General features: G+C 37.0%; 3 protein-coding genes across 3 annotated transcripts; 2 read left to right on the top strand and 1 right to left on the bottom strand.

The window, feature by feature from the left end:
* Positions 1 to 4703: 4703 nt before the first annotated feature.
* Positions 4704 to 5111, bottom strand: LOC107892467 (uncharacterized). Its single transcript, XM_016817547.1, has one exon. The coding sequence runs from the start codon at positions 5109 to 5111 to the stop codon at positions 4704 to 4706; it is 408 nt and encodes a 135-aa protein (XP_016673036.1).
* A 2842-nt stretch (positions 5112 to 7953) lies between these two features.
* LOC107890752 (beta-carotene hydroxylase 2, chloroplastic) lies at positions 7954 to 10089 on the top strand. The gene is made up of 7 exons (XM_016815281.2): positions 7954 to 8548; positions 8621 to 8680; positions 8780 to 8851; positions 8997 to 9131; positions 9234 to 9359; positions 9557 to 9613; positions 9694 to 10089. The coding sequence occupies exons 1-7, from the start codon at positions 8174 to 8176 to the stop codon at positions 9769 to 9771; spliced, it is 903 nt and encodes a 300-aa protein (XP_016670770.1). The 5' UTR covers positions 7954 to 8173; the 3' UTR covers positions 9772 to 10089.
* Positions 10090 to 19171: 9082 nt separating this feature from the next.
* Positions 19172 to 20722, top strand: LOC107941174 (uncharacterized). The gene is made up of 2 exons (XM_041100243.1): positions 19172 to 19852; positions 19946 to 20722. Exons 1-2 carry the CDS (start codon positions 19172 to 19174, stop codon positions 20720 to 20722), a joined length of 1458 nt encoding a protein of 485 aa, XP_040956177.1.
* The last annotated feature ends 2357 nt before the right edge of the window (positions 20723 to 23079 follow it).

Genomic DNA, 23079 nt, shown 5'->3' with positions numbered 1-23079 from the left:
GTGAATAGTGCACTAGAAATAAATATTAAAATAATTAGAATCGAAATGAGGTATCAAGACCTCGGGGATTTTAAACTGAGCCATAAATATTTTTATAAATATTCATGGAGTGTTAAAAAGTTAGTATTAAAGTTTCGTTAAGAAATTTTAAAGTTCTGATAATTAATTGAACAAAAAGGACTAAATTGTAACAAATGCAAAATTTTGGGAAATGATTAAATAGCTTAAATGATAAAAGGAAGAGGGCTTTAAAGGCAAATAGACCCAAGGTCTATTTGGGCTGGACGGCAGAGGCATGAAATCAGCAAGAAAGTAAGGAGAATTAAGGGCAAAATTGGAAAATTGCAAAATTTGCTTAATGAAGTTAGGACCCAAGTGGAATTATCTAGATTTCTCTTCATTTTTCTGAATTCTCATCAGCTAAAACACCATGGAAGGGCTTCTTCAAGCTGGTTCTTCATATTTTTATTACAAGTAAGTTCAATTCTTGACTATTTCTTGAAATTTTTGTATTTTTATGACTTTTACAACTAGGCCCACTTGTTAAATCCATTAGTTTTTGATTTTATGAAAGAAGTTGAAAGTTGATATGAATATGTGCTGGAAGTATATGATGATTTAGCATGAAATTAGAGCTTTAAATTGTTCATATGCTGATTTTATTGAAAGAATTGAATAGAAAGTGAATGTTTGGGACCTAATAGTAAAAGAGTTTGAAGATAGAGTTATATGTGGAAATTCTGAATTTCAATAGTTGTGTAACAACTTATAATGTCTAGTAAAGTACTAATTGAGAAAATTAGATTAATTGAGGGGTTAATTGAGAAAGGACCGAATTGTATAAACTGTGAAATTTGGGGCAAAATGGAAATCAACATTTTGCACTAAAGCAGTTTTGGACAGCAGCAGTAGTGTAACTTTGAAAAATCACCAAAAATTGTAGAGATTGAATTAGAGGATGAATAAAATATGAAACTAAAGCTTATTGAGTCTAGTTTCTTATAAAAGAAATGATGTGAGCAATGGAATTGTAAATCATGAGATATAATAGATTTTGTGAGACAAGGTCAGAATGAATTCGGGTTCCCCTGTTCTGACTTTGGAAAATCATTAAAAATTGTACAAAAATGATTATGAGTTATAGTTTATATGGTTAGAATCCTTAATGAGTCTATTTTTAGAAGAAACAAGCTAAAACATCATCTGAATTCTGTACAATGAGATAATTAATTTTTAGTGAAGAGTGGTCGGAACTGTCAGACAGCGAAACAGGGGAAAATTTAAAGAATAAACTGTACTATTTGGCTGAACCAAAAATTATGAAAATTTTATGGTATGAAGATATGTGAGTCTAGTTTCAGGGAAAATTAACGGATCTTAATTTGGAGCTCTGTAGCTCCGGATAAAAATAATTTAGTGACTCTGACTCGGATAAACAGCTTTGAATATACATGTTAGTGAATATTGAAATTATGGTTAATGTTGTTTAAGTGTGTTATACACATTAAGGATGTGGAATGGAGAGGAGGAGGAGGAAAATTGGGAAATATATGAATGATTCGTGTATAAATGGTCATATGTTTGATTATAACTCATAAACGATGAAATATGAATTATGCTTATTTTTGTGCATTATTGGTCATGGTTTAAGCTCATGTGTGAAAATAAAGTTTCATAGTATGTGTGTATGGTATATTCAGTATATGATTTGGCATGAAATAATACCATGAATGGTTTATGAATTAACACATGTTGGTAAGCCTGATATATGAATAAATGATCAAATTGAGCGGAACGCCGGATTTGAGTACTTCTGATCAAGTGACAAAGTGATAAGTGGTAGCTTTAGCTACACTTATCTGATCAAGTGACAAGTGGAAAGTGATAAGTAATAGCTTCGGCTACACTTATCTGATCAAGTGACAAGTGGAAAGTGATAAGTAATAGCTTCGGCTATACTTATCTGATCAAGTGACAAGTGGAAAGTGATAAGTAATAGCTTCGGCTATACTTATCTGATCAAGAGACAAAGTGATAAGTGGCTACACTTATCTGATCAAGAAACAAAGTGATAGGTGGCTACACTTATCTGATCAAGAAACAAAGTGATAAGTGGCTACACTTATCTGATCAAGAAACAAAGTGATAGGTGGCTACACTTATCTGATCAGGGACAAGTGATAAGTGATCATACGTAAGACCATAGTTATACTATGGCAAAGTGAAAGTGAAGTACTCAATTTTCCGTGACCGTTCCCTAATTTGATTAAGGATGGTAAGTGACAAATGGGCCCAAAAGAATTAAAGTAAATGGATAAGTGGTAGTGTATTTATATCAGGACGATGTTGTTATTCAAACTAAAGTAATATTTTCATTGCTAAATTGAGAATTTCATAAATGTGTTATTGAATGGTATAATCAATAAACATTGAGTTAAATGGTAAATACGTATTAGTTTTGAATTTGATGTCATTGAATTGCACGTGAATTAAATGGAAATTGCTAGTGATATGATTTAAATTATGAGCATGAGAAATTGCGAATTGAATGAAATGGAAATGAAGCATTAAATTGCATGAGTATGTATCGGGTCTCGCGGGCCCTAATTATTATGATTATAATATTTTGAGGATATATTGGGAAAAGTTATAGAAACATGTTAATTATTTTGAAAGTTTTAATTTTGATGAAATTTTATAACTCGGTTAAATACGTTTACAAGTGTATGTGTTTTGGTAATGCCTCGTACCCTATTCCGGTGTTGGATACGGGTAAGGGGTGTTACAAGAGATCCATCGAATTTTCCTTCCATTCAACCGAGATTTCTTCCCCTTTTTTTATCAAATATATCAATGTTTCATTAATTTTCATATAATGAACATTCAAATCATATTCACATTAATAACAAACATTTCAAGCATTTAAGAATATAATTCAAGTTACACGAACTTACCTAGATACTTGTTTGTAAACAAAAATCTACTAATCCTGAACTTTTTCTTTTCTTCAATCTAGCTTCGTATTTGAATTTTTTGGATCTAAATAAATAAATTTAATCATTAATCTACTACATTTCATGTTCATATGTAACATTCTCTATAATTCCATTATTATTTATAGTGCATTCAAAGCTGTCTCACTGAGTCATAGTCACTAAATTATTTATATCTCGAGCTACGGAACTCCAAATTAAGATCCGCTAATTTTCATAGAAACTAGACTCATATATCTTCTTACCATAAAATTTTCAGAATTTTTTGTTTAGCCAATAAGTACAGTTTATTCTTTAAAATTTCCCCAATTTCACTCTTTGACAGTTCCAACCCCTCTTCACTAAAAATTAATTATCTTATTGTACAGAGTTCAGATGATGTTCTCATTTGTTTCTTTTGAAAATAAACTCATTAAGGATTTTAAAAATATAAATTTAAGCCCCTAATTATTTTTCTCCAATTTTTGATGATTTTCAAAAGTCAGAACAGGGGAACCCGAATTCATTCTGACCTTGTCTCACAAAATCTATTATATCTCATGATTTACAATTTCATTGCTTACACTGTTTCTTTTATAACAAACTAGAATCAATAAGATTTAATTTTATATTTTATTCATCCTCTAATTCGATCTATATAATTTTTGGTGATTTTTAAAATTTAGACTACTGCTGCTGTCCAAAACTGTTTTAGTGCATGATGTTAATTACCATTTTTCCTCTAAGCTTTCAATAAATGATAATTTCATCCCTACTCAATTAACCTCTCAATTGAGCTGATTTTTCTCAATTAACACTTTATTCTATCACTTTAAACTACTTTATAACCTTTGGAAATCAGAATTTTAGCACTAGACTTTGATTCCAAACTTTTTCACAATTAGGTCCTACAAATCAATTTCTATTGAAATTACCTAATAAAATCATCTCATAAACAAATTAAAGCTTAAATTTCATGCTATTTTATCATAAAATTACAGCACTCAACCATGGTGACTTTCAATTTTATTCATGAAATCAAAAACTAATGAATTTAGTAATAGGACCTAGTTGTAAAAGACTTAGAAACATAAAAATTACAAGAAAAAGGTAAGGATTAACTCACTTGGTGAAAAAATTAGGAAAAACCAGCTTGAATAAACGCTTAGGACGTTTTTGGCTGATGAGAATGCAGAAGAATAAAGAGAATTCTAGATATTCCAATTTGGTCCCATTTTAATGTTAGTAAAATTTGTTATTTTCCCATTTTACCCTTATTTCACCAATTCTCATGATTTTTCTCAGCTTATGCCGCCCAAAATATCTCCTTTTGGGCTTATTTACAATTTATGTCCCTCCTCATTTAACAATTGAGCTATTTAATCCTTCTAGTAACTTTTACACATTTTCAATTTAGTTCTTTTCACTTAATTGACTACCCAAACATTAAAATTTTCTAACGAAATTTTAATACCATATTACTAACATTTCATAAATATTTATAAAAATATTTTTGACTCGGTTTTACGAGATCGAGGTCTCGATACCTTGTTTTTATCCAATTTCTTCAATAATTTCATTTTCTAACTAACCACTAAATCGGTAAAATTTTTGTATCTATATTTTCATACGATTTTCCTATCATATCAATATTCATGCAAAAATATTAAAATAAATTTATTTTTAAATCAAATTTGTGGCTACGAAACCACCATTATGATAACCTTGAATTTAGGCCATTACATGCTTGGCAGGTAAGACACCTTCTACCACTCCCTCTTGTCTCATGGCCCTTCTTTGCTCTTGTTCTTGCAAAGCATTTAAGAGCTCTGCAAGAGAGATCTTCGATAGGTCCTTTGTGTTTTCCAGAGTGGTTATAGTGGCTTCAAACTTCTCTGGAACAGTTACAAGTAGATTTTCCACTATTCTCGAGTCACTCAACTCGGATCTAAGCAACCTTACCTTGTTGGCAATACTAAAAAGTCTGTTAGAGTACTCTTTTACTGATTCTGACTTCTTCATTTTCTGTAATTTGAAGTCCCTGATTAGATTCAGCATTTGCATTCTACGAATCCTCTCATCTTGTGCATACTCTGCCTTGAGGTAATCCCAGATTGCTTTTGCTGACTTCAGAGACATTATCCGTGTAAATATCATATGAGACACGGCTGCAAACAGGAAAGCTTTTGCCTTTGACTTCCTCGTCTTCTTTTCCTTCTGCGTTTTAATCTATGCCACCGTAAGATTTGCTAGAAGTGATAGAATATCGTAGTCCTCTTCTACAGCTTCCCAAAGATCCAAAGCTTCCAGGTAAGTCTCCATGCGCACTGCCCACATCTGGTAATTGTCTCCATCGAAGACTGGTGGTGCCATGGCTGAAAAACTTGACTCTCATTTCATTAAATCACTCGAATAACCTCACAGATCCCTCAAGAAAAAAGCTCTAATACCAATTTGTTGGTGTTTACACGCTAAATTTTCTGGTAATTTTTCTAAAAAATATTGAAGAGAGGAGAAGAAAGCTCTAAATTATAATGAAACTTGAAGACTTGAGTACACTTTATTATTGAATACTTCAACACTTATATACTAGTATCCATAACTAAAAATAGAGATTAAATCTAAAAGTAAGCCAAGAATTATGGTAACTATCTCCTAAAATCAAGGAGAATTATTCAAACAAAAACAGAAAAGTGAATGAGTGGCAGCAGCTTAAACATGTGGCTTAACAGATGGGTACTGCGAGAGGTCCTCGTGGTGGTGACTTTGGTGGTGACAAGGGAGGTGCCGCGGCAGATTTCCAGCCATCCTTCATGGTAATTTCACACGAATGCTGACTAAATGTATTATACTCAATTTTTTTACTGTAGTCGTAGATTTTATGGTATCGAGAATTTATATGATCAGCTTGATGTTTACTTGCAGATTTAGTTAAATTTTAAATCTAGGCAATCGAAGTATTCATGATTATATGATAATAAGACATCATTGCGTAGTTTTAAGCTGCATCTTGATTCATGTTGTTAATTTTGATACATGCTGAAACTCTTTGCTTGATCTGACTTCTTTAAATGGGTGAGGGGTTTAGACTGATTTAGCATACTAGGTAGTAACCCAGGTTAATATGTAGGCCATTTTTTCTTACTTTCAGAAAGGGTTAAGCATTAAGACATGTCGGCTGAGTCGTATAGTTAGACATTACATTTACTTATTGGTTTTCCTTACTCAGAGACCAACTCTATTCGGTGTTGTAATGTCGAACTTCTAATGTTTGGTTTTGAATAAAGTTCAACCTTTCATTTACATGCGTTTATTATTTGTTTTTCTCAACTGTGTAGGGTTCTTCTAGTGGAAGACCCTCTTTCGGTCGTGGTGGCAGAGGCTATAGTGCAGCTCCATCTGGTTCAGGTTTTGCTTGAAGACAATATGTCTTTTGGGTTGCTTGTTTTAAAGCATAGTATTCAAAATCTTAGAATTCTGATTTAATGCCTTAGCTTTGTATAATATTATGCTTGTTATGAGATCACAATGTGTAGTTTTGTCTCGGCCAACAAAGTACTATTATTACCCCTAATATAGAACTAAATTTATGGTGGCCGAAGGTTTTTCTTTTAAGTCCAATTTTGTATTTCACACCTTTTTGAAAATTGGGTAGTTAATATTTTTAACTTAATTCGTTAGAATTTGATTATTGTATTTTATGAAAATTGAAAAGTTAGTTTATATACAGATAATTAGCAAAAATTAGTTGTTCACGTTCGAGTTCACTGAAAGTGTTCACTGACAATACTAACAGCAATTTCAATACAATGCATCCACAGTAAAATACTAAAATTTCACATTACACTTTTCACTTCAATATTGAAAAAAATTAAATTACTTTTTGAGATTTGAACTTCACAACTACTCTCATATTGGGGTCACATTTAAGTCCGATATGAGAAGTTAAGAAATTAATTTGGACAAAAAAAATTTAAGTCTCAATGTAAGAACAAATGTTTAGTTCAAGCATCAATATGGGAATAATTACCTAATTTAAAGATTAACTTGGATCATAAAAAAATTCATTCCTTAAAATGAGAGTTGTTAAGTTCAGGCCCTAAATAATAATTTAACCCTAATAAAAAAACTGGGCTAATAGTGTAATCTTACAGTGATCCAAGGGAAATCTGTGGTTGCACTAGCCATTGCCCTGGTGGGAAGCAGAACGGCTAAGACGAGGACGCGTGTCTTAAAAATCCGAAATCCCGACATTTGGCCAGATACTATAGTAAATAGAGAAATTAACGAGAACTGGAGGTCACTTATTTTGAAGACCTCGATTCGATTGGCTGTCCGTTTCCCTTACATACCGGCAATTCCTACTACTCCTTTCTCCCTCTTACTTCTGTCCACCCGTCAACAACTTCCACTTTCTCATATTTTGCACTTCCTCAACCTAATTTACCAAAATACCAAACTCTTATTGTTCTATTTCTGAACCTAACCGATTTGCAATCTATGTAAGATTCTGGGTAATGATTTGATGAAAAAAAATTCGGTGTTACTCGTTTCGGCGTTTTATTTATTGATTTGCGATTTATGTAAAATTTAGGTTAAATTATGTGGGAATATTTTTTAATATTACATTTTTTATTAATTGATTTGAATTTGAACGTACAAATCAAGATTGCAAATCTCCATTAATGTAGAATTAATAATGGAAATGATAAATTAGAATCTCAATTGTTAACGGGAAATTTGAACTGAAAATTGTCAATTAACGAAGGTGTAATGAACTTAACACTTAAATGATTAAAATGACAACTTTCTAATAACAATGACCAAATTACAAATTTCTTAAGTGACGGTTATTTACCCTATTCCATAAGTGAATAGGGATCAAGTGGCATCTTTGTAATTTGAAGAGGAAACATGGGTTTTTTATTTATTTATTTAACCGGTCTACTATTAGCATGAACCTGAGTGTCATAACCGAGCTCCATAAATTCCCACGACAAATCACCCAAAAAGAAATTGTGGTCTCAGTGCATTTAACCTCCCCTCTAAACCGACCCCCCTATCGGTCTTTGGAAACATTGGAGGCCCATCCTCTTCTTTTTCGTTGTCCTCTGTATTTATTTGTCAGCTTGTTTTAAGGTTCTAGACTTGGTAGCTATCCGGTAATCAAGTCTAGCTTCTTATAGTTGTTTTTTGTTTCCATGGCGGTTGGCTTATCCGCCGCTGTAACTCCTAAACCCTTCCGCTCATTTCCGCTGCTGAAGCCTGCGCCAATTTTCCATCCTTTACTGCACCTCCCAAAAACAACAACCTACGGAGCTCGAAGAAAGAAAAGCTTTGCTGTTTGTTTCGTGGTGGATGAAGAACAGAAGCAGAGCGCTCCTACCCAGATCGTGGAACAAGGATTCGAGGATGCTAGAGATCGTCAGATCTTAATACCGTCGCGTCTGTCGGAGAAATTAGCTAGAAAGAGATCCGAAAGGTTTACTTACCTCGTTGCCGCTGTCATGTCTAGCTTTGGGATTACATCCATGTCTGTTATGGCCGTTTATTACAGGTTTTGGTGGCAAATGGAGGTTTGTTCCTCTCTTTTCACCTTTTTTTTTTTGATAGTATGTCCAATATCTGAATTTTTTTTTCCTTTGAAGGGAGGAGAGGTGCCTCTTTCTGAAATGTTCGGCACATTTACTTTAGCAGTCGGTGCCGCTGTAAGTTGGATATTGTTCATCAAATTGTGTGCATATATAATTGCATTTGAAAGTTGATTTGAGTGTTGAATCGGAAACTGGGTTATTTATTATTTTCAGGTGGGCATGGAGTTTTGGGCTAGATGGGCTCACAGAGCTCTCTGGCACGCATCGTTATGGCATATGCACGAGGTATTATATACTTCATCTTCTCTTATTTTCCTTATTTTCCCATTTCATCTGTTTAACTGCCTAAGGCTTAATAAAGTATTGAACTGTTGAACATACAAATGGGTAAAAAGAATGAATTTGTCATGAATATATGATAAAATTGCAGTCACACCATCGACCCAGAGAAGGACCGTTCGAGCTAAACGATGTGTTCGCCATAACCAACGCCGTCCCAGCAATTGCTCTTCTCTCGTATGGTTTCTTCAACAAAGGCCTTGTACCTGGTCTATGTTTCGGTGCTGTAAGTTTCTTTTCTGCTGCATTTTCCCTTATGGAGGAAAAAAAAAGATGTAGTCTGCTTGATTTTTCTAATAAATTCCGTATGGATGAAATGAGAGGGCAGGGGCTTGGTATAACGATGTTTGGAATGGCTTACATGTTCGTCCACGATGGTCTCGTCCATAAGAGATTCCCCGTAGGCCCTATCGCCAACGTGCCTTACTTCAGGAAGGTTGCTGCGGCTCACCAGGTTAATACTATACACTTTTGCACATTTATTTGTACAACACTTTTTTAATATTTTTACATTTTCTATTCACACTTTTTTGTCTGATTGCCAGATCTATTTTACACCATAGGAGACATGCTATAGAAAATAAATTTCTTATTTGTCTTTTAATTGTTTTGTTTGATGAATGGTGTTTTTTTTTCTTTTTTAAAATGCAGCTCCATCATTCAGAAAAATTCAATGGTATTCCATATGGGCTGTTTCTAGGGCCGAAGGTGATCGATCATCTTAAACATCCATTGCCAAACTTGTATTAATTTAGTTTATTGGTTTTGATTTGTTTTTGTGGGTGTAGGAAGTGGAGGATGTGGGAGGACATGAAGAATTGGAGAAAGAAATCAACAGGAGAATCAAATCAAGCAAAGGTTCCTGAATATATAATACGATTAATTTAACTGTTTTCAAGGAACCCCCATTTTTTGAGAAACGATATTGTCAAATATCATAAACCTGAAATGATTCTATGTTGATCACTGTATTATTTTTCTCCCCTTTAAAAAGAAAACAAGAAGATTAAAGAACACCTTCAAAGTTCAATACTAATGCATACTGCTTAAGGGAGTAGCAGTAGTGAATCTCATAGGCTATGGATTAGATTTCTGGGAATTTTTGTTGTTATTGTTGTAAGAAAAATCTCTTATTAAACCAGACAAGACTATACAAATAGATGTGGAACGTGATATTTTACTTATGAGACCTGTCTAATTTCTATGGGGTTTTATATGATTTTAACCGGTATTTATTTACAAGTATAGTTTTTGTTTTTTATGAGTATAAATTACACTGATAACTGCGTAAAAAATAAGTGAAAGAATTCATCAATGGCTATGAATCCTTGTACTGACAGTAAGGAAATCTATGCATTACCGTATATAAAAGACAAAGTATGCAATCCCACTGGTGTTATCACACCAAACGACAAGAATACGTGAGGATTCAACTCCAACTCAGTCAACAAGGACTTAATCCACAACACGATCACACATGGTATTTGCTAAACTATTGTCCTCAGCTTCAGCTGAAGAACAAGAGACAACACTTTACTTCTTGGAGATCCAAGCAATAGGATTTCCATAAGAAAAAATGACAGTGGCCAGAGGTATAACGACAAGTATTGGTATTGCTTCCCTAATCCGAATCGGAGTAACCAACAAAACTTAAATCAGTAGAAGATTTGAACATGAGCCGGTGATGGATGATTGTACCTTTCAAGGAACGAAGTATATGCTTGACAGCCTTCCAATGTTAGTCAAGAGGCTGTTGCATAAAGATGTTTGGTGATGAATGGCTGATGTGTTAAAAGAGCACCTATAATTTGACGATATCATATGGAATTAATGTGTGGACACAATCCTTAGCTGATAAGAATGGGGATGTGATCACAAGGTTGGTGTGGGTTCAGCATTAAGCATATCTGACTTTTGAAGCAACTCAAGAATGTGCTTCTTCTGACCAAGTATATGTTCATCCTTAGTATGTTGCAAGAAGTAATTGAGATGTCATAGGTCCTTCAAAGAAAACTTGAAGTTATCGCCTATTGGTAGCAATGACCAAGTCTATTGCTTGAGAATTTACACCCGTGATCTCTATGTTGTCAATATACACCATTAAGAAAACCTTGGTTCCACCGACTTGCTTGATAAACAATGAGGGGTTTGCTCGTAATGCTATAAAATCAAGCTTTCTTAAAAGATAGTGCATCAACTTATCAAATCGGGCCCTAGTGTCATGCGGCTAGATCTTTCGTCTCGCGATCCATGCGGCCTTAGGCGATTCGTTCGCCCAAATTCGCCTAAGTCAGCCTTTACTCAAGTGAGGATTCCTAAAGAACTCCTCCAAGGCACCAATTTGTATAGCGGAAGCAAACAATGCCAAAAGAAGCTACAAAGAACAACAGAAAGATAAAGAACTCCACCAAGGCACCAATTTGTATAGCGGAAGCAAACAATGCCAAAAGAAGCTACAAAGAACAACAGAAAGAACGCACACAAGGTGTTTGAGTAAATGCTCTCAATATTCTCTTATTCACAAAGAATAATGAAACAATGAATTGAGTGAGTACAAATGATGGGGAGGCTCTCTATTTATAGTTGAGCTCCCTCAAAATCGACGGTCAAGATTATAATACATTGATGAACGAGATTTATCATATCCCTTAAATCATGAAATTTACAAGATATGCCATATCAAATTTAATCTAATCTTTACAAGATATAATTCTATCAACCTTCTAAGATTAGTTACCAAAATAGCCTAAGTTGTCATATCTTCATTATCAGGCCAACCAAATTTCAATCTGACAAGCTTCTCCAACAGGTTACTGAATCGGGCCAATTCTTGCGGGCCAAATGATCCTCATCTACACAATAGACCTCCATCGGATGCATTTGGTGCAATGGTCATGGGTTTTGAACTGCGGCCCGTGACATTTTCCCCCACCCATTCTTGCAACGCCCTCATTGCAACTTTCGAATGGCACTAGCTTGATTCACTTTGGTCTCGTCTCGATGCCTTAGCTTTTCCCTTCATTCGGGACTTTTGTCTCGGCTAACGTTGCTTCTTAACTCGAATTGTCCTACTCGTTGCATTTACTCTGGTCAACTATCCTACTTACATCACTTCTTTTCCCTTGAAGTCCGATGCACCACCACCTCTCCCATAGGTGAAAGCCTTGTCAATGTCTCGGCCAACTCTAACGCTTCACTCGAATTGAGCCTCATTGGTCTTAGCTTCACTGTTTTCATCGTAAATTTTTTCTGTTAAGTTCAATGACAAACTCACATCTTCCTTGGGTGGAAGCCCCTTCGGTGACTCACCAAGCTCAGACGTCGTCTTTCCTTTGACTACGGCTTGCTTTGGACAGTTCCACAACTCATGTGGACCATGGCACAAGAAGTACTTTACTCACTTCTTTTTGCTCATCTCCGTCCTCTTGGCTTCGACTTTTCTTTTGCTCGAACCAAGCTTATTGAGCTCCTTGTCTGCTCCATCGTCCCCATCGATGACAGACTTTTTCGGACACTTCCATAACCTGTGCGAACCATGACAGAAAAAGCACTCCATTGGCTTATTCTCGCTTTTGGCCTCTTTGGCTTCGACACCCATTGCGCTCGAACCAAGTCCCAAGGCCTTACCCACCGGCTTCTCTTTCTTAGAAAGCGCGAATTTCTTTGGACATTTCTTCAATATATGTGGACTGTCGCAGAGAAAGCATTTCAACTTGTCCATTTTCCTATTGGGTTTCTTCTTCCCAACTCGTGGTTTCCCATTACCACCATTGTCGCCGTTGCCACTACCATCAACAACATCTTCCTTGTGATCCTTTTCACATACGCCCCTTTTTCCGGACTTGGAAAACCTAAGCTTGTCTTACCCTAGACCAAGCTTGACCATGGATTTCGCTACCGTCATGGCTTTCGACAGCTTTTGGACACCTTTTTGTTCCACCTCTTGTCTGACCAATGTAGCGACTTAAAAATTTGGGCATGGGTGCTAGTCAAAGTGATTATTGAAAATTTGAAAACTGAATCTCGATTTTATGATTTAATTTTGGGCCCATTATGATTTAATTTTGAACTTGTTTAAGCCTTTTTTATTTTTTTTTATTTTTTGTTTTAAATATTAATAAAATAGTAGTAAAAAATCTCAAAAAAAACATAAATTACATTTTGGCCCCTAAATTTTTCTAAATTACATTTCAACCCCTAAACTTTTTGAAATTACATTTCACCCCCTAAACTTTCTCAAAATTACATTTCTACCCCTAAACTTTTCTAAATTGCATTTGGGCCCCTAAACTTTCTATAAATTACATTTTAGCCCCATATTTTCCTAAAATTACGTTTTTGCCCCCAAAACTTTGCACACTCTACAATTCAGTCCTTCTGGGCATGACAAGACTGCCCCCAACCAGCATCCGGGTGTGCACCGCACCCTACGCCTGACACCGCCAATCAGCCATGCTCCCCACCTCCATGCCACTTGAAAACAAGAAGGAAAACGACAAAAATTGAAGCATTTAAAAGAAAATTGATGGAAAGGGAAACGGGGGTTCTCATTTTCGGCAACCAAAAAGCAAAAAAAAAGGAGAGAAAAAATTCAAGCAGCAGCAAGCAAAAGCCCTCACCACTGTCGTTCAACCACCGCCACCGTTGTCGTCCCCTTGCCCCCACCACCTGAAAAGTCACAAGCAACCAAAAGCAAAGAAAAAAGTAAAAAAGGCAAAAAAAAACAAATATAGCAAGGGATCTCGACCCCTTACCACGGCCACTTAAGGCGGAGGAGGATCGAGTGACGAACGGCGGATTGGAGGGGCAGCGTCGCCTCTAATTTCCGGGCTTGCGAAAGAGAAAGGAAAAGAGATGGGAGAAGAGAAGAAAAGAGAGAAAGCCAAAGGGAGAAGAGAAGAGAAGGAAGAGAAAAAGGGAAGAGAAAAGAAGAGAAGAGAACGCCGAGACTAGCGCCACCGAACGGAGGAGTCGACGGCGGCAGTGGACGACGGAGCAAAGAGTCACCAACGGTGGTGGCTTGGGTTTGAAAGAAAAAAAGAAAAGGGAAGAAGAAGAAGGGAGAAAGAAAAAGAGAGAAAAAGAAAGAAAAAGAAAATAAAAAAAAGTAATGAAAAATATAGCAGCCCAATAGCTTTAACAGCCCAAACCCAACAAGCCTATAAAAAAAAAGATAGAGAAGAGAAGAAATCTGTAGCAGGCCAAAGCAATAGGCCCAATCCGAGCCCAAGTCCCAGTCAAGTCCAGCGCCCAGCAGACCGGTACCAGCGGGCCAGCAGATTCGACCCAGTCTCTGGCAGCCCACTAAGGCCCAATTCGCAGCAAAAAAGGAAAGGGCTTGTCTTTCAAGCCCATAACTTTGGGCTTTGGTAATTTTTTTTAATCTATTTTTTTTATTTAATGTATTTAAATGGTGTTTTATTTAATTTAAATTAGTATGTTTAAAAATAGTTTTTATAAATATTATTATGTTATTTTAATTGCATATTTTAAAATAATAATAATATTTTAATGCATAAGGCAACGAACCAATTTAGCATCGAGTCATCGAATTCATCGCTATGTTGGGTGGATATCAATAGCTCGTGTTAAATACGAGACGCCCTTCTAACAATCGAAAATATTCGAAATTCCTCGTATTTTAATAAAATTCTCGTGTTTTATTAGAATCCCGATTAAATATTAAATTGAATTGATTTAACACTAATTCGATGGTTTCATCGCCATATCGGGGTGAATATCATCGATTCGTGTTAAATACGGTTTTTTTAAAGAAAAATCGTTTTTAAAAAAAATTTCATGTCTTCAAAATTTCTCGTATTCCAAAATAATAATAAAATTTCCCGTGTTTCGAAAAAAATACATTCGTGTTTCTTTCTTTAAAAAAATCGTGTTTTCAAAAATTCCTGTGTTTCAAAAAAAATCGTGTTTTCGTGTTTTCGAAAAAATCTCGTGTTTCAAAAAAATAAATAAAAAAATTTCTCGTGAATATTTTTTGATATTATCGTGTTTTCAAAAAAATTCCGTGTTCGACAAATTTTGTGTTTTCGTGTTTTTAAAAATTTTCGTGTTTTAAAAATCTTCGTGTTTTCAAAAATTCTGACGTTTCAAAAATTTTCATGTTTTAAAAAAAAATTATTACGTGTTTTCACAAATTTTCGTGTTTCACAAATTCTCGTGTTTTCAAAAACTCCGGTGTTTCAAAGTTTGCATGTTTTCAAAAATTCTCGCGTTAAAAAAAATTCATGTTTCAAAATATTCTCGCATTTCAATTTTTGTTTTTTAAATCGTGTTTCAAAAAAATGTCGTGTTTTAAAAATTTTCGTTTTTTCTAAAAATTTTCGTGTTTCTAAAATTTTCGTGTTTACAAATTCTCATGTTTTCAAAAATTCTCGTGTTTTAAAAAAACTTTCGTTTTAAAAAAGAAATAATGCGCTTCAAAATTCTCGTGTTTTTCTTAAAAAAGGGTTCTCGCATTTCAATCGGATCACGACTAAATATTAAATGGAACTCGTATTTTTGAAAATTAAGACAACATGCGTTTAACGATATACCAATTTTGGGCGTCGCGAGGGTGCTAATACCTTCCTCGCGCGTAACCGACTCCCGAACCCTAATTTTCTTCTGATTTTCACGCAGACCTAAAATTACCTCTTTTTAGAAAAGCTTAAAAATAAAGTTTTCTAAAAAAGGAGAATTTTGTAGATGTCCGATCACACATAGAAAAAAGATCGGTGGCGGCTCCTTTTTCAAATAAAATTGAGATTCAATTTTCAAATTTCAACAATCACTTCGATTAGCATCTGTGCACGAAATTTTTAGGTCGCTACAGCTGGCGACTCCACTGGGGACATTTTTTAGAGTCGAGTCTGAAGTTAAACGCGTGTTGTCAAAATTTTCAAATTTTCTTGTTCAAATTAATTTTTAATCGTGATCCTTGAATTTTATTTTTTGAAAAGTCATTCATTTGCATTCGGTTTTTTTTAATTAATATTTTTCTAACTTGTTTTGTCTTTCTGTTTTTTTTTCAGCTTTAAGTCTTATGTTTTTTTAGTTGTTTTAGTAAAAATAAAATTTAAAAGGTTTGTGAGTTTCTCCTCACACACCGTGCACTTGCATTTTTGCATAACATGAGCTCTCTACCCGGGTTCCGTCCGTTTAAGTGGAAGTAAACGCTACGCCTTCGTGAGTTAACTCGTCCCTCCGCACAGGCTAGTAATTACTTCCGGGTTACATATGACTTATGCTTTCATGAGTTAACTTGTCCCTCCGCATAGGCATAAGTAAATGTAATCCCTCGAATTGAACTCGCAAACCCATGATGGGTGATAACCGAGGCTCCGTACTAACCTTAGTAGGCGACAGTATGGACAATTCGAGTACATCTCTAGAACCGAAACCGCATATAGTGAACCGTACGAGCCACCCGAGTAGAGCCATGCCGAACCTCTGTCCGTTTGATGATTACCAAAATAAGTACACGGGAGAAGCGCCTCTTACCTTTTATTCCTTTTACATTTACACTTATTTGCAAATGAATTAAGTCTGTTTAATAAATTGGGTCAGGTAGATTGTCTGATGGTATGTAGAGTAGGTTTTTGTAAAGCATGTTGGGGCAAAAAAAATGTGGGTCTATTCCACCAAATTACATAATTGAATAGCTTAATTTGTTAAATTTTCTATAGTCTTTATTTTTTATTTTTCTTTTGTTTGTATCTGTTGTGATCTCTAACCAAGGTTATTGTTTTTCATTTTATTTTTCATCATGCATCGTAGACATCTCATTAGGAAGGTGTTGGTTAAATATTGGTTGCCAAAAACGGGTTTCTGATGGAGGAGTCAATTACACGAGTAACCGAGAAAAATGCTGTAGTCCGAGATTGGTCTTTGAGGACTCAAAAAGCGAAAGGGGACAGTTTAAAGGAAGGATATACCTCTGATCTTCCCGAGCGTGTGACTTTGAATGCTCGTCAGAACGATCTCAAAGACTTGACTAGGATTTGGAAGCAGTGGGACTCAGATAATAGAAGCATCTTCATTGAAAAGTATGGGGATATAGCACACTTGATAGCAATTAATATGAACGAGCAGTTGATCCAAGCCATGGTTCGATTCTGGGACCCAGCTTATCAGTGTTTCACTTTCAATCAGGAAGATATGACTCCGACCATAGAAGAGTATGCCGCTTTGCTTCGCATCGATAATGTGCAACTCAACAAGATATATGTGAAGGAGCCTAAACCAATGACCTTCAAGAAAAAGCTAATGAAGTTGACGGGGATGACTGATACATGGGCTGAAAAACAGATAAAGAAGAAGAATGAAGTCAACTGTGTTCCATGGTTTTCTCTTTGGGAGTTAGTTCAGAATCATCCAGATGTTTTGAAAAGAGTAGATTTGTTTGCCTTGGCTGTTTACGGACTGGTCGTCTTCCCGAAGGTTCTTGGGCATATTGAAGTTGCGGTTGTGGATTTCTTCGAAAAGTTGAAGCAAAGAGTCAACCCGGTCCCAACCATCTTGGCTGAGACTTTTAGATCTCTAAATGCTTGTAGGAGAAAAGGGGAAGGACGTTTTATCGGATGCGCTCAGTTACTGAATGTTTGGATCTTTAGCCATTTTTGGAAGGTAGAGTGCACACCTTTCCACATGTTTTCAAAGACATTCGCCCCGTTGGAAGCACACCTTGAAAAAGATTGGCCGAAGGATGTCACTGAACAACACTGGGTCTCGATTTTTCAGAACCTCCGTGCCGAAGATATAACTTGGAGAGCACCTTGGATTCGTCCCTCTGTCTTGTTATACAAGTGTGGAAACCAAGACTGGGTGCCTTTACTAGGATTATGGGGAGGAGTTGGATATGATCCATTGTTGGTTCAAAGGCAGTTCGCTTCGCGACAATTTGTACCAGTTACCGATAGATTGGCACAATCGGAGTTTGCCTTTATGGGTGAGGGTTACATGAGAAAGGTTCGAGATACTGCGAATTCTTGGAGGCAAATCTACCTAATGGAATTGGCCCTCTATGCTGATACTATCACTGTAGACTATGACATATGGAGGTAACGACGAGTGAAGAGTCAAGTAATCACACCGATTGATGAAGCTTGCCAGAATCCGTTCTTAGAGAAAATCCCATCCGAGCTAGAAATTACAAGACATGAATTTGAACGTGAAAAAGCCAAACTGTTGCGAGATATCAGTTCTCTCCAGGAGGAGAACTACCAGCTGAAGATTGATGTCGAAATTGAAAAATCCAGAACCGAAAAAGTTCAAAAAGAAGTTGAAGTTACGAGAAAGGATTTAAGGGACCTTCATTTGGAAAACAAGAAATTAAGGGGCACTATAAGAAATAGTGGATTGGGCAAAGCATCAGCAGAATGGAAGGAGGAACTAAGTAATATCAAATGTGGGATGGAGTTTTGAAAAGCCAAAGCGAAAAAAGAACAGGAAAGAGCTGCACGTGCTATGATAGAGTTGAGGAAGAAGAACGCTGAATATGAAACTGTGGCTGCAGAACTAACGGCTAGTCAGTCTGGGCATCAAGAGCTAAAAGGAAAGATTCGAAGTCTAGAGAGTACACTACAAGCTTATCAGCAACATTTGGATGACCTCTTGAGGGCTTTAGAAGACAAGAACGGTCAGCACGACAGAGACATTCGCGCCTACGAAAGAGTCCTCCAAGAAAAGGATATACATCTCAGTGGTTTGATCAATGAAATTCGCAAGGCGGGTGTGCAAATAGTGCAATTATCTGATGAAGCTGAAGTTCTCAGTTGCCAGTACCCTCCAAACCAAAGGTCAAGCATATCGGAGTTCCTAGAACGTATAAAGAAGTAAGGCGATGTGGCTAAGAAGTTTGTGTAACTGTAAAGCTAATATGGCAAAACTTTTTGTAACAGACTCTTTTGATAAATGAAACGCCCAAGTATGGGGCCATTTTGGAATCAACACCTATTTTTGCATATTTACGCATGATTAACATTCATTAGTTATTCATTCATTTATTCATTGCATGCTCATATCTCCCTAATCATTCGTTAAGGTTAAAACCATCTAATCCACAGTTACCACACTACGAGTCTGGAATCACGTCACTCCTATAGGACGCGCTTGAGAGCTAGAGCTATGGATGCCGAACTTAATGAAAGGATGGAAAGGATGGAAAGAACCCAAAGAGAGTTGCAGGAGCAACTGGCCAAGTCGCAGCAAGAGGCGAGGGATTTGATGGTGAAATCTCGAGAGGAATCACTCGAGCAAAGGGATCAAATGGCTAAAATGATGGAAATGATGACGGCCTTGGTCAAAGGAAAGAGACCTATGCAGAGTCCTGATGTCGTAGAGCCACCTCAGACAAGAGCTAATCAAGACCCACTTTATCCCCCAGGATTTACTCCACCTCATGTCCACGCAATGCAACGAGGATACCCCCAAAGGGAACCTACAGGCCTAGAACAACATCCTGCTCCATCTGCTCATTTAGGACAAGAAATGTTTGTATCGAACCCTGGGGCTAATCTCTCAGATCCAATTGTTCCAGACTTAGATGATCCTGTAGATGTAGCAAGGCTGAGAATTGATGACAATAATGCTCAAGATAAGTATAGGATCCTGGAAGAGAGGATCAAGGCAGTAGAAGGCACTGAAGTTTTCTCTGCTTTGAGTGTCAAAGAGCTCAGTTTGGTACCTGATTTGGTCCTACCCCCAAAATTCAAGGCGCCAGATTTTGAGAAGTATGACGGAACAAGATGTCCAAAGGCGCATCTGATCATGTTTTGCCGAAAGATGACTGGTTATGTAAATGATGATAAATTGTTAGTACACTGCTTTCAAGGTAGTTTGGCTGGCTCGGCTCTTCGATGGTATAATCAGCTCAGTAGAAAGAGAATTCGATCATGGAAGGATTTGGCATCAGCATTCTGTGAGCAATATAGGAATGTCTCGGATATGGTGCATGATCGATTAACTTTACAAATGATGGAAAAGAAGCCGACAGAGACTTTTCGGCAATATGCACAAAGATGGAGGGATATCTCTACTTAGGTGGAGCCCTTGTTAACTAAGACAGAGATAACAGTTCTCTTCATCAATACTCTGAAACCGCCGTTTTACGATAAATTGGTAGGAAATGCCACAAAAGACTTTGCAGATATTGTAATATCTGGGGAACTTATTGAAAATGCCGTCAAAAGCGGGAGAATGGAGGGCCCTGAGAGTTCGAAGAGGGCAGTTCCCGCAAAGAAAAAGGAGGCAGAGGCCCATATGGTTGGAACCGAGAGCCACTCTGCCCCCAATTCGTATCCCGCCCAACCACGACCTCATTATCGTCCACCTTCAAACTTCTACTTTCCTCCTCAAGGTTCTTACTATCAAGCACCTCCGTCTTATCCCGTTTATGCTGTGAATAACCCAAGACCATTCACCGTGTTCCCACCAAACACCATGCCTGCACAAAGCCAACCCAAAAATGAACCAAGATCAGCAAGACCCAATCCTGAAAGACCTCAGTTTACTCCAATTCCTGTATCATATGGAGAGTTATACCCGAAGCTGTTGGAAAAACAGTTAATATCCCCACATTACATGGTACCTCTGAAGCCTCCATACCCGAAGTGGTATGATCCTAACGCTAACTGCATGTATCACGCTGGGAATCAGAGACACTCTACAGAAAACTGCATTGCTTTTAAAAGAAGGGTTCAAGGTCTTGTTGATACCGGCGTTTTACGATTCGACGGTGTTAGCAACGTGACGGAAAATCCTCTTCCTAACCATACTGGCGGGAATGTAAATGCGGTAACAAACGAAGACAATTGGTGAGCCAAAGGTTATGTTACCGAAATAAAGACACCTTTGCGGAAGGTATGGGAGATGATGATCGAAAATGGCTTGCTCTGTCCGTCTAGTAAGATTCTCAAAGAAGAAAGTACAAAAGACCAGAGTTTCTGTGATTTTCATGGCGTCCAAGGGCATGACATCCAATCTTGTAAGGAATTTAGGAAATTACTTCAGGACATGATGGATAACAAAGAGGTCAAAGTCTTTGATAGGATGGAAGGGGCCGAGGAAGGAGAAATATGTGCCTCTGATGATCAATCGATGGCTTTCCCCTATAGCATCGATAGACCCTTGGTGATTTATTACGAGGTAAAGAAGGAAGAGGTTAGTCGAGAAGTTAAACCGAGTTTGATAATCGAAGTACCTGCTCCTTTCTCTTACAAGGACAACAAAGCAGTGCCGTGGAAATATGATGTCAATATCATTGCGCCTGAATGTGAAAAGTCAAAGGTTATGATTGAAGATGTCAGTGAAGTAGGACATTTTACTCACAGCGGAAGGTGTTATTCTCCCGAGACGGTTGAACCAAAGAAGAAGGTTGCTGGCCCGAGCCAAAAAGGAAAAGCACCGATGTATGAGGTTGAGGATGATCTTGAAATGCAACTTGAGCAGAAAGTTAAAAGGGCTATGAATAAGGAGGAAGCACACGAGTTCTTAAAGTTTATTAAGCACAGTGAATATAGCGTCGTAGAACAATTAAACAAGCAGCCAGCCCGAATCTCGGTACTGCCTCTATTGTTGAACTCGGAGCCACATCGAAATGCCTTATTAAAAGTCTTAAATCAAGCTTATGTGGCGAATAATGTATCTGTGGAAAAGCTTGATAGATGGGCAAATAATCTAAATGCAGATAATTTCATCTCTTTTAGTGATGACGAAATACCGCCAAATGGTAGGGGCTCCGTAAAAGCATTGCACATCACAACCAATTGCAAAGGCTACATATTACCAAATGTACTCATCGACAATGGATCTGCACTCAATGTTATGCCTTTGGCCACGCTTTCTAGGATGCCGGTTGATATGTCCTATCTGAGGCCTTGTCATTCTATAGTAAGGGCATTTGATGAGACACGACGAGAAGTATGGGAAAGATCGAAATTCCTTTAAAAGTGGGGCCATGTGTATATGATATCGAGTTCCAGGTCATGGATATCACGCCTTCATACAGTTGCTCTTAGGAAGACCTTGGATCCATTCTGCTGGGGCGGTTCCTTCATCTCTCCATCAAAAAGTAAAATTCATCATGGATAGCCGCCTGATTACTGTTGGTGGTGAGGAAGACATCGTCGCATCTATCTCTACTGATACACCCTACATCGAAATAAGCGAAGATGCCGTAGAATGTTCTTTCCGCTCCTTGGAATTTGTCAATGCTACATTTATTGCTGAAGGGAATAAGATCCCCATTCCCAAACTGTCAAGGAATACCAGGATGAGAATTAAGCTGACTGTGGGAAAAGGAGCTCGAGCGAGGAAAGGTTTGGGAAAATATCAACAAGGGATGGTTAGAGCCTTGAAACCAACGCACCACAAAGGTCAGTACGGTTTCGGGTTCAAGCCAGATATACATCAAAGAAGAAAACTGTTGCAGAAAGATCGAGAGAGAAGAATCGCAAGGGCTTCAGGCCAGGAATTGGGATGGAATCCGTTAGTGTATCCTCCTTTGTCAAGAACATTTACATCAGCAGGAGTGATGTACCCAGGGCAGAACAACTCGCAAGTCACATTATTGATTGAAAGGAGTCTTCAGAATATCAGCCTAAATGCTATTGACAATGAGAATGATGAAAATAAGATTGCTTCAATGATACGCCCTTGTCCTCCAGGATATGTTTTGAACAACTGGACTGTTGTGGACCTCCTTGTAGTTTTTAAGTCCCATTCAGAGTAATGCTCAATGTTAACCCTTCATTTTGTGTGTCCTTAAACAGTAGGGTTCCTTTTGTAAGAGCTTATGTTTGCTCTTTATCATTTCAATGATCATTAATGAAGATGCATTTTGTTTTATATTATCATGTTTTTTTCATTTCCATTAACTTCACGACTACTCCTTCTATTCATTTCCTTTTCCATCATATATCTCATATCATCTCATATCATCATGTGTTGATTCCAATACCTCTATGCTCTTCTATAGCTTTTTTCCATTCACCTTTCAGGTGCTCAGATATCAATGGCATGAATAATCCCGTTATGAATCCTGAAATCGATTTTGAGAGGGTTGTTTATTTAGGAGAATTCGAAGCTGACGAAAATGCTGAAGATTGTATCTCGTCTCCTGATTTACTGAGAATGGTGGAACAAGAGGAGAAACAGATCCTACCCCATCAAGAATC

Source organism: Gossypium hirsutum, chromosome D09 (assembly GCF_007990345.1).
Source record: "Gossypium hirsutum isolate 1008001.06 chromosome D09, Gossypium_hirsutum_v2.1, whole genome shotgun sequence".
NCBI classification, from domain to species: Eukaryota; Viridiplantae; Streptophyta; class Magnoliopsida; order Malvales; family Malvaceae; genus Gossypium; species Gossypium hirsutum.
Note: the sequence above shows the minus strand (reverse complement) of the source record. Positions and strands in the feature narration are given on the sequence as shown.

What these genes read in the sequence shown, in the direction of transcription:
- LOC107892467 (XM_016817547.1), bottom strand. Translation starts at nt 5,111, where the DNA reads ATGTCTCTGAAGTCAGCAAAAGCAATCTGGGATTACCTCAAGGCAGAG.
- LOC107890752 (XM_016815281.2), top strand. Translation starts at nt 8,174, where the DNA reads ATGGCGGTTGGCTTATCCGCCGCTGTAACTCCTAAACCCTTCCGCTCA. An exon ending in GGTTTTGGTGGCAAATGGAG is followed by an intron (nt 8,549 to 8,620) that starts GTTTGTTCCTCT and finishes TTTCCTTTGAAG; the next exon opens with GGAGGAGAGGTGCCTCTTTC. An exon ending in CTGGTCTATGTTTCGGTGCT is followed by an intron (nt 9,132 to 9,233) that starts GTAAGTTTCTTT and finishes ATGAGAGGGCAG; the next exon opens with GGGCTTGGTATAACGATGTT.
- LOC107941174 (XM_041100243.1), top strand. Translation starts at nt 19,172, where the DNA reads ATGGCTAAAATGATGGAAATGATGACGGCCTTGGTCAAAGGAAAGAGA. An exon ending in ATAGGAATGTCTCGGATATG is followed by an intron (nt 19,853 to 19,945) that starts GTGCATGATCGA and finishes ATCTCTACTTAG; the next exon opens with GTGGAGCCCTTGTTAACTAA.